Below are 12,037 nucleotides of genomic sequence, written 5' to 3'. Positions count from 1 at the left end.
ATGGAAGCGTGAGATAAGTTGATAAATATGATAAAAAAAAATATCATAAAAATAATAATATAACTCAAATAAAGGGATCAATCTATAAAACTTTCCCAACTCTCGCACCGTCGTGGGCGTATTGAATCTATACATTATATAAAAAATATACATTACACATATTTTTGGTTAAAAGAGGTATTCTTCTTGCTAGTAGTTTATTATTTTAGTCAATACATTTCTATATTTTATAACTTAAAAACCCTACTACAAAATGGTTACGGTAAGCTTGGTGAATAATGCTTTGATCCAGAGGATAAAAAGAAAAGAAACATATTTTTACTATTTTTAATCATAATTTAAACACAGCTCATCCATATTTATAAAAGAAACTCTAAACGTACTAAATGTAATAACAATAAATCATTTTATAATTAGTTTAAACTTTAAAATATACGTTTCTTTTATATATATATAGGAGCACTTTTTTAATTATAACCAGAATGAGATGGGAAATTTGTTTTGATTAGCGATAGTAATATGATAGAAGAAGGATCCCTGGGTGATGCAATAAAGTTGAAGGCACAGTGGAGACTTGTGGCAATCGGGGGTCAAGTTTTTTCACTTTCTCTTTAATTGCAAACCAGAGGGGGCCGGTGACAAAGAGACAAAAGAAAGTACAGATAGATCAGATATAAAGTAATGAGATGGAGAGATAAAGGTAGGGGAAGAGGGTGTGGGAGCTTGTTCTGAAGTGATATCAGGAACTTATTCCATAAAGCAAACGGGTGCAGATGACCCCTGGTGCTCAAAAGAAACTGCCAGACACAACCCTAGCCACGTTCTCCACAAACACACACACTTTATCCAAGAACAAAGCAAAGTGCCACCACCACCCATCATCATTCACAGCAGCTCAGTACAGTACACAGCATCAGCGTCAGTCCACAGATATTCTCAGACTCTCCCAAACTTCAAAGCAACACCCCACACCAAACCAAACCCACTTTCCAAAAATCTACTCTAACCAATCCCCACATTGTGACCAAATGTGAACAGGATTCCCCATCATAATCCGTCTATTCCCAACGTTGATAGAGAAAGCCTAACCAGCGATGCATACCACCCATTTCTCACTTTCCTTTTCTTACAAGCATAGCCCTTGCCAGCACCCGCTCCAGCTCCAGCAGCTTTTTAGTTTCTCACAAATTACTCATTATCATTATTATAAAATCCATTACAAAAATTTTAAATCTAAAATAAACAACAAGCTCACTAGTCATAATGGTCGATAAACAAAATCTCTTCAACAAGGTAGAGAGCCATCGACATAATACAGTTAGCGCCGCAAATAAACCACCCTAGCTACATAATAACTATACTATACTAATGTTTCCATTTATAAACTTAACCTAATTATAATAATAATAATAATAGTTAAACTAATACCAGATATATCAACTACACCAACTAAATCAAATTAAACAGAGCAACATATAGTAGAATTGATTACAATAACCACAAAGTTAACCTCAGAAGAAAAAGAAACAGAAACTCGACGTGTGATTGATCGATCAGTAAGGCGGCGGCGGCGGCGGCGGTGGTCTAGCCGTTGGAGCCCAAATCACATCAGAGGGCAAGTGACAGCTGTACATGGACATTCCACACGACTCCGCCTGTCCATGCCCGCTGTCTCCGCCGCCGGAGACTGGCGGCGAATGTCCATCTCCGGCGGAGGCGCCCTCTTCCTCCGGCGGAAGCCTGTGGTATGCCGGGTTGTTGAACGAGGCAGCGATCACAAAAACAGTCCCGGCAGCCATCAGCCCGCCGGCAACAAGTCCTCCGACGATCTGCCCCTGCGGTCCGGCGAGCGAGATGGCGAATCCGTTGGGAACCGCCGGAGAAGCGCCGGACTGCTGCGGAAGGAAGGTGGCGGAAACAGAAAGGATGTCGAAACGGCCGTGAAAAGTAACGGTGGTGCCGGGCGTGGTGGAAGGTTGACGGAGCGTGACGTTAGCGACGGTTCCAGAACCCGTGAGGACGCAGATTCCCATGTTCTTGCGGTGACTGAACTGCGCGATGGCCTCGACGACGTCGTTTCCGCCAGACACTTCTAAAATGTAGGGACTCATAGCGGGTTCCGGGTCACGGGTTATGATAACCGGTGGCTTGGGCTTGTTTTTGGACCCGGGCGGACGTCCCCTGGGACGCCGAACAACCTCGATGGTCGCGCCGTCGCCGCCGGAGGAGTTGGCCTTCTGAGCGGTGCTCGGGGTGATGGTGGTGGCATCCTCGGCGGAGAGTTGGAAAGGGTGGTGCGGGAAAGGATGGTGCTGAGGCTGAAGCTTTGAGAACATACTAGGTGGTGTTTCACTCTTAGGATGTTGTTGCTGTTGCTCTACGTATTCTCCTTTCATTGTGTTGTTCTTTTGGGTTTGGATTTGGATTATCTCTTAGAATAAGAATAACCAATCCCGAGTGAGACTATGATTGGGTTATTGTAAAAAAATCAAGTGGAGAAAGAAAGGAGGAGTTTGGAATTGTTTATTATGGTATATATTGAGAGAGAGAGAGAGAGAGAGAGAGAGAGAGAGGTGGGTGAGCTTTGAAACTAAGTAAAAGAAGACTAATGGCGCCGCTGGTTGGAACAAAAGGTGGGGTCCACGTCACACATGAGACAGATAGAGATAGATATATGTCGAATGCAAATTGAGAATTATTGGGTGCCTCAATCTACCACCGCCTTTCCTTTTCTTCTCTTCCTGATGGCTTTGCTTTTGGGCTATGGGGGATGCCTTTGTTATTATTATCATCTTCTCTCTCCTTAATTCAAACATTTCGGGTCCTTCCTTTGGATATTCAAACCACTATCCTTTCCACTTCCCACTTCTCCTTAACGCTGTTTATCACCTTTACTTTTGTTTCTAAACATCAATTCTGTCACCCTAAATCACTCATTATGCTAGCTAATTACCGGTTAGCTTTGTTTTAATCCAAAATCCAAAATCCAAATCCTACCAACCTTACTAATTCTTCTCTCCTGAATAAAGCTGGGTACCTCCTCTCATTTTCACCTAGAACTACTCAATCTCCTGATTAATTTTAATCCTTTTATAATTAAAAAGAATAGTTTAGTAGTATAAGTTTTTTGTGTGCTGCCAAGTAAATTGATAGCAGAAACTCAAATCTCTCTCGTAATGTTTTTTTTTTCTTTCAGGAATGTCTCTAGTCATTGGTTAAAGTCACTCTCTTTAGCTACAACTTGTTTCTAATATAAAACAATGTAATTCGAATTTATTGTTACATAAGTATAAACAATTGCTTTCATTGTGTAAAGATAACCTTAACTCATTCCTTGCCCTTGGAGACTATTTCCGACTCATTCAATTTCGTTTTTCATCTTTCCAATGCTTGCTCTATAATTATTATTCTTCTCGTGAAAAAAGTACTATTCTTTTTACCAAATTCACATATATCAGTCCAATCAGTAAACCCAGAAAAATAAATATAAACCAATCACAATCATGCAATAAAAACAAAAAAACTTTTGAATGAAAATAGTAGGAATTAATTATTTTCAAAAAAATTGTTGAGTAATTCAATCATTGAAATTCAGAATAAGAAAAAGAAGCAGAATTAAAAAATGAAAATCATAGGAATTGAAATTCTCAAAGAATTAGAGAAGTAATGATGATTCCTTTAACTCGCAATATTCGGGAAAAAAGTAATTAGTTAAAAGCATATAATTTCCTAAAAAAAATTAAAAGCATATAATGACAAAATAAAATCTTAATTTAAAATGCTCCTTTTTTTCATTTATATATTATTCAACATGTCTATTTTTATTTTATGTGAGAACTTTGTACTCAGTTATCACTAAATAAAAAATATATATTGAAAAATCATTTGGGATACTCTATACCATTATTACAAAACATTATATTTGTTCATTACCAATCCAAGGGATTAAATACTGGAGCCAAATCTTCATTGATCTGTACATGTCGAATTTTGATGGTGTATGTATAAGAATTTTGGATGCTCAAGTTTTGATGGTGTGTGTATAAGGGTTTTGATGTTCAAGTTAATTAGTGATTGCAAGTAATAATAATTTAGTGATTAATTTAGATTACAAAAGAAGTTTTTTCTATCTTTCGTACCTTGCTCGTTTTAAGGAATAAAAAATAATAAGTTTTTGATAAAAAAAGAATTCACTGTATTGTTAACATTAAAAATTATTTATTATATTGATTTTCTTAACTGCAAGACTGATTGAACTGTCATGCATACACGGTTAACTATAACATACATACTAAGTTATCACATGCCATCTCATCTATGTGTGTACTGTCGTGTCATACAAGTATAAACGTTAATGGAAATTTTTTAACAACAAGATTAAAATGACATACAAATTAAATTTTTGGGAATATTTTAAAATTTTAATAATTTACATACTTAAGTGACAATAAATTATATTTTGGGGAACAAAGTTACTGTTTATGCTTTTTTTTTTTTTTTTTCTCTTTTGAATTGTATGTTACAACTTTAGAAGCTATCGATGATGGCTCTTCCTTCAAGATGCAAGTGTCGACTTTATAACCCAACCTATGAAGCTATGACCAAGGAGGTGTACCCTGAAGTAAAAGCCTATAAACATTGGTATGGACTGGTCAAGGCTTTTAAATCCTGCGGGTCACGTGACTTTCAATTACACATCTTCGAGTTTGTAGTTGCTTTGATCTCTAATCTTACCAAAAAGTAAAAAATCATGTTTTTTGAGTTAATGATTCAGACTCTTAATTCATATTCTCTTCATTAAAAATAAAAAAGTCATTGCCTTATTAGATATACAATTACAACCTTGAGAATCATTTTATTAAACAGGATGAAGTTAATTACAATGTACTTATATTTTAGATTAATTTAGTTTACTCATATTCGATAAATGAGAGAGTAGGTGCCATCATGAGGAGTTTGATTCAGGATAATAGTAAGTAAATTCGAGCTATCTCACAAATCCATCACTGTCACAGTCCTAGGCCCATGCCTGTTTCTCTTTACTGATGCATCAAAATTCAATTTAACCGAACCAGTGACAGGAGGCTTCTTCCATTTTTGTCATGTGAGAATACATTAGCAACATATAAAAAAACAGAAGGAGTGTTTCGAGTGTAGATGATAACATGCATTTGCAACAAGGGCTGGTTATGTATAAAGTCGGGTCATAACAAATCTAACAACACATATTTTTCTTTTTCAAGTGTAAATAATTCACTTATTTTGCTTTTCCCCTTCTAAGTTCTAAGTAATAAACTGGTGTGTTATTCCTATGGCAATATATCTTACAACCTATCTTACAAGATATAAAGAGAAAACACCGAAAGATGAAAAGAAATAATAAATTTTAAAAAAATTACAAAAAAATTAAGAATAACATTATCTTTTCTTTAGAAAAACTCTTGAGAAGAAAACAGACTCCAATAAATTTAATAATCGACGGTGTTGTCGGCACAGACACTATTTACAAGAATCTTGTATATACCTAAATTTATACACTACCATTTATCAATTTTTGAACAAAAAATCAAACCAACATCACTTCTCCGTCTTTTTTTTTTACTTTCAAAATAAAAACTGTGAGAAGGTATAATTCTGTATAGACGACACATTTTCCCTTCAAGTAGGAAAGAATAATAGAGACCACCATTCATACATGTATCTAAGAATCTTTGTTTTCTATTTTTGAAAACCATTTTTGTTTGAAGAAAAAAAAAAGAAAGAGAAGTAGCAAAAAAACACACTTTATATTTTAGGGCCCGTTGTTTCAATTTTTTCTTAAAAAATATTCACCTTTAAACAAATTATATTTATATACTTTTTAAAAATAAATATTTTAATTTTTAAATAGGTTCGAAAGTAAATTATATTTATAATTATCTTTCAAAATAAGCAAATACTTTTTATAATTGTAATCAAACAAAAAATAACTCTTTACATGAAATTTCTTAAAAGTACTTTTCATATATTTTTAAAATAACTTTTTTCCCAAATAAAAAAGTTAAAACAAATAGACATAATTTTGTTTTCTAAACAAGGATCTAAAAGGGCAGTAAAAAGTGGATGCAAGAATCATTTCCACAACATTCTTTCACCCCAAAAAAATCAGACCAGCTCACCGAACACAATTTTTGCCCAAAGTTTGCATGCATGATCACGGGGCGATTGACCAAATAAGATGATCCTAAACTACAACTAAGTGTTAAACATTTCTCAGTAATGACTAAACGAACATGTGATGTTAAAAGAGAATGTATTTACGCATGCTCTTGTCTACATCAATTCCTTCATCCCCATAATCACGAGGCTTTTTTATACTTATGTGCATCTTTCTTTTCGAATGGTGACCCAGCTGGGGCAACGAGGCCAAGGTTTTCCATCACTCTTATCCTCCTAGAACTCAACTCTGGCGACTTTCCTAACGAACTTGTTTCCTGAGTATAAATACTAAGTGAGTACACCAGACAAAAATGAAATAACAAGTTTCAATTCATAAGTACTTACCCAACTTTGGCAAGCCGGATCATCGACATTCAATGTCTCTTTTTGCTTGTTTTTATTCTGCTCCTTATCTTCCCAATTGGATTTTCTCTTGCCTGCAGCATCTTTGCTTGATGTTCCTGTTGAAAGAGATTGAAGAGAGAAATTGTGTTAGGCTACTTATGTGTTGTGGAATTTACGCATTGATTTATAATCAACGATAGTTGTCTAATCTAGCTGAATAATCGGTAAACGAGCATCTAATATATTCAATGAAATGAAGATTGCTATGTGTAACATAAATGGTAATATTTTAACGACCCTGGCCCCTCTGAAGCTGAAGCTACTACGTTCTTCTCCACTTTGATACAAATACACCCAACCAAACTGCGGCAGACATGACCAAACTAATGGAACATATCCATAACTCAGCAACCATGCATGAATAAGACCAAATAGACATAATACAAACAGCAACAGAACATAATATTTACAAGTCCAAACAGCAGCAGATCCACAGAGAGGATAAGCCACCATGAATAGACCATCAAACAGCTGCTTGGAGTTGTACAAATACAGGAAAAGGGCTGGTATCCATCTTTGTCAAAGGTGGTGAAAAGTTGGGACAAACGCCATCAGATGGTGTGCACATGGATGTTACCCCATTTTTTCTCTAATGTATTCGTTCTTAATCATATCATGTCTAGCATGTCCACTTATCTCCGCTACAATGAATTTATTCTCTTATTGCCTTTTTATTACCCAATATTATACAACATTGCAAGTCTTATAGTTGTGTCACAAAAGATTACAAGCATACATAAGAAAAAAGGTACAAATGCTTATGTAAATTCATTTCCATTGAGTCTCAACTAAAGTTGAGGGTTTGCTTAACATGTGTTAGGGTTCTAAGACCAGGCATGTTGCACCATATGGACAAGAACAACACATTCTGCAGAATATTTCCTTCATTTGCCAATCCAACTTTTCATAATCAAATGGATTAGCTTAATATTTTCTCCTTTTATTCCTTTCCTTTAATATTTACTCTACAATTGGCAATAACATTATGTTTCTTGCTTTTCCAAGAGATGAGGTTACCTCCCATAAGAACACAATAACCAGAAGTGAACCGTTTGTCACCGTCATATCCTGCCCAATCTACATTTTGAGTATCCAATAATATCAATGTGACTCTTGTAATGTAAACTGGTCCCTTTTCTTGGTGACCCCTTACTGTAATCAAAATCCAAACAATTGTATTCCAATGAGACTCACAAGTCACAGCACTTGCAAGAAAGGATACATTTGGTCTGGTCATGGTGAGATAATTTAACCCTCTCACTAATCTCCAATACCCGTTTGGGTTTGAATATGACTCCCTTAGATTTCACATTCAAGTCCACAAGGATATCAATTGGTTTACAGTCTAACATTTCTTATTCCTCCAAAATGCTGAGAGCATACTTTCTTTGTGAGATAGCAGTACATGCCTAGGATTGAGACAATTCAATCCCAAGGAAATATCGCAACTTGCCTAAATCCTTGGTTTGGAAATGATGAAATGACTGTTGTTTTAAGTGCCTCAATACCTACATATTCATCTCGGTAAATAACAATATTGTCAACATACAACACAAGATAAATATATTGGAGTGAGTGTGAGAGCACTTAATGAAAATAGAGTGATCTACCTCACAACGAGTCAATCCCAAATTGCTAGATGACCTTGCTAAATCTTCCAAGCACAAGGAGACTATTTCAACCCATATAAAGACTTAGCAACTTATAAACCAGACTTGACTCCCCCAAGCAACAAAATTAGGTGGTTGCTTCATATAAATCTCTTCCTCCAAGTCACCATGCAAGACACCATTTTTAATGTCTAACTGATATAATGTCCAATGTTTCATGCAGCCTTGGATAAGAAGAGATGAATTGATGCCATTTTGGCAACAGAAAGAGTGTTAGTGTAATCCAAACCATAAATTTGAGTGTACCCCTTTTTCACAAGACAAACATTCCAATGATTCACTAGTCCACCAAGGCCAACCTTAACAATAAAGATCCACCTACAATCGACAGTAGACTTCCCAGGGGGAGCTAGAACAAAAGTCCAAGTATGATTGGATTCTAATGTTGTCATCTCATCAACCATCCAAGGCAGTTAAGTGCTTGCTTAACTGTCTTAGGAATGGTAACAAATGACAGAAACTCAATGAAGGTCAGAAACTCAGTGACTGCACAAACTGTAGGAGAAGACTAGAGGTGGTAGAGATCATGTGATTCAGATACTGCTTCAATCATCTACCCCATACTCTGGTACTATATAAGAATCAAAAGTAAAGGTTACAGTGAAGTTTAGCGAACAACTGAACATGCAAGTTGACGAATATGGATTCAGTTTAAGGATAATGAGGGAAGAGGTGAGGATTTGCCAAAGCTATGGCCTATGCAATCAAAAGCAGCAAAATCCAAGATCCAACGGTTGTAGATTGAGAGAGACAAACTATGGAATTTTTAGTATAGGCTATAGGCTTCCTTAAGCTGAAGATACTCCTTGTACTCATTGGCTGAGAACAAACTAAGGTGATTTCCCTCAGACTTAATCTTCTGCTCAATAGCCGGATTTGGAGATTGAGAAACCTTAGCAATTTTATATGGAAACCCATGCAAAGAGTAGTAGTTGTCTTGAGTGTGCCCATCTTGCTTAACAACAAGTGTAGTGAAGGTTACCTCTATCACCCCTTCCACAGCCACACATCTTCTCCATGATTCCTTGAGTAGGAGACAAAAGCTAAGGACACAACTACAACTAGAGAATCAATCCAAGACTTTGTGAAGGGATTCAAATTTCGAATAAGATGATTGATTAACCCCTTTACAGTTGGGGAAATTAAGACTTGTCAAGGCTTGAATTCTAATAGATTCAAAGTCCTCACAGAGAGCATGGAGAATAATAAAAACCATAAGCATATTATTAAGCCTCAAAAATATCTTTTGACAATCATTGTAGATTAAAATTAACCTGATCTCGTCAATTGTTGATTGTGCCTTGTTCTTTAAGGACATATCATGGTTTGTCATCTAGAGTGTAGCTAATCTATGAACAAACTATGCAACCACTGTATATCATTGGCATAAATATATTGAGCTTTCTTCCAAACATCATAACAAGTATTTTATGGGCACTAATGTGTACCATCAACTTAGGATCAATGGACTAACAATGAAGTTGATAATCCACCTGTTTCCATTCATCTCTCTCAATAACAACAATATCCTCTACCTTCTTAGTGAGATGCTCAGAAAGACCCTGACTGAGAAACCAGACATCAATAGTAGTATATCAAACCAAATAATTTTGCCATTCACAATAGGGGAATCAACCAATATTCAGCCATTGAAACAAGTCACTCCAAAAACAGAACCAAACTGCAATAGCAGGCTCTAACAGAGATAAGGTAGGAACAACCAATACACACCACCCAAACAAGCAAAGCACATGAAACAATTAGGCCAGCAATCAAACAGGAAGAGGTCCTCCACAGAAAGGGAGACCGACAGACCAGATTTGGCCAAAAAAGAAACAGGGATGGATCAGCCTGGATGATGGCTAACAAAGACCAAAAACGAATCAGAGGAGCTCTAATACCAACTTGAATTTAGAACTGAATGTTTCATTGATTTCTTGAAGAAGAGAACCCTCAGCTAGGGCTGAATATATACACTAATGATACAACAGATAAAGCAGGAAATAATTATCGCTTAATCTTAGGGATGAATCTAAAAACAGTTTGAGATATCTAACTAACCTAAAATAACAGAAAAAAAATAAAAGAATATTGCATTTGATAATTATACAAAATCAACTATAACCAACAACAACAAATGGAAAAGGGATACCACCAAACGGTCCAAACCCTTGCTGTGTTTATACTCTTCTCTTTCTCATTTTTTTTTATTCTCTGGAAAGAGAAAATTCAAAATAGCTATGCTATTTGTATTGTGGTAGAGCAAAACCATTAGAGTCATAAGAAAATAGGCTGACCTTTAGGCTTCGATGATGACCCCTTTGATCTACGGGATTTTGTGCTAGGAAGATCCTTTCACCCATAAAGAAAATGACAGCAAAGCAAACACGGTTAATTCAAAGTGTTTAAGACAACTCGCTGCCTAAGTAGAAAAGATCTGAAGATCATGCTCATAACTTCATCATTAGCAATCCAAACGAAGAAAGTATGGGTACCTGTTCAAGAGTCTGTAGAAGTACTTTCTTGAGAGAACCATCATTACGCTCAAGTATCTGAAAGCTCAGACATATAAGCGCAGAGAAACCCATGCCAAACCCATGATATTTACAAAGAGACAAAAAGTTAGCACATATACCAAATATCAACTTACCCTCTTAAACTCATCACGACATTTAATAGGATCAGCATATGAGCTGCAGAAGGAAACAAGGCCTGTTACAAGGAATTAAATGTGCAAGTGCACGTTTGGATAACCATTGCCCACCTTTCAAAAGTACGTGCGTTGATTCAAACATGCACTAAATTGTATAGAACGTAAATATGAAAAAGTACTACTGACTATGTATAGCTTCCATAATGCCTAACAAGGATGTCTCCCGGCAATCGTTTGGTCCGTTTGCTCGGTTTAACACTCTTATTAACACTATTTTCATCAACAACCTACAACAAAGTCAATCATTTTAAAAAAGATAATTTAAACATCAATTAGTTAACATTAAACAAGGTATTTTGCCTTTCATGAGGTCATAGAAACCAGCAAGCATGAAAATTGACTTACCTGTACAGGCCACCATGAGCTACCGCGAAGCTTGACAAATATCACATCTCCCACAGCCACTGAATCATTTGCACCTCCTTCACTGATCTCACTTTTCCCGCTCTTACTCCCACAAGCCATTATAGTTCGAATCCGGGCTAAGAAAACCCACAGGTTCCAACTTGTTAGTTTCACCGCAAAATAATGCATTAAGCACACAAAAAAACAGAAACAATTGCCTAGACTAACACAAACAAACACGCCGTAGCACGGATCACATCCACTAATCAGCGTCATGCCGTTCTTCTTTACCCAGAATTCAATCGTCATAAAGACGAGGACCAAGAACTAAAAATTGTTGAAAATGTTTTTCCGAAACCAAATCTTGAAAGCAAATGGAAGCGTTTCGCGTTTCATCTTTCACCAGTGACATGCAAATATAAATAAATAAAACAAAACCAGAAAACGAAGGCGTGTTTGGCAGAGACTTACAAAGGGAATGTGGAAGCAGGAGCTAGCGAAGAAGTGAATTGGAGGAAAACAAAGGCGGGCTTCAATTCAGGGTGTAGGAGTAGGAGACAACCCCAAACAGCGCTGATTCATATGATAGAATCGTTGTTTTCCCAGGCAGGAACAAGATTCAGATTTTGACGCCCAATTAGAGAATTGTTTATCATGTGTTTATAAATTTACAGGATACATTATCCTTTTTTTTTTTTTAAATGCC

The 12,037-nt window shown here is 36.2% G+C and overlaps 2 protein-coding genes across 2 annotated transcripts; both read right to left on the bottom strand.

Moving 5' to 3' along the window:
• Positions 1-1,264: 1,264 nt before the first annotated feature.
• Positions 1,265-2,581, bottom strand: LOC100788098 (AT-hook motif nuclear-localized protein 17). Its single transcript, XM_003522700.5, has one exon. The coding sequence runs from the start codon at positions 2,394-2,396 to the stop codon at positions 1,554-1,556; it is 843 nt and encodes a 280-aa protein (XP_003522748.1). The 5' UTR covers positions 2,397-2,581; the 3' UTR covers positions 1,265-1,553.
• Positions 2,582-6,114: 3,533 nt separating this feature from the next.
• Positions 6,115-12,037, bottom strand: LOC100787568 (uncharacterized). The gene is made up of 8 exons (XM_003522699.5): positions 11,803-12,037; positions 11,332-11,468; positions 11,113-11,213; positions 10,924-10,966; positions 10,769-10,825; positions 10,571-10,625; positions 6,544-6,659; positions 6,115-6,473 (listed from the first exon to the last, which is right to left on the bottom strand). Exons 2-8 carry the CDS (start codon positions 11,449-11,451, stop codon positions 6,339-6,341), a joined length of 627 nt encoding a protein of 208 aa, XP_003522747.1. The 5' UTR covers positions 11,452-11,468; positions 11,803-12,037; the 3' UTR covers positions 6,115-6,338.

This window comes from Glycine max, chromosome 4, assembly GCF_000004515.6.
Source record: "Glycine max cultivar Williams 82 chromosome 4, Glycine_max_v4.0, whole genome shotgun sequence".
Taxonomy (NCBI): Eukaryota; Viridiplantae; Streptophyta; class Magnoliopsida; order Fabales; family Fabaceae; genus Glycine; species Glycine max.
This window is presented reverse-complemented; position numbering and strand designations above follow the sequence as displayed.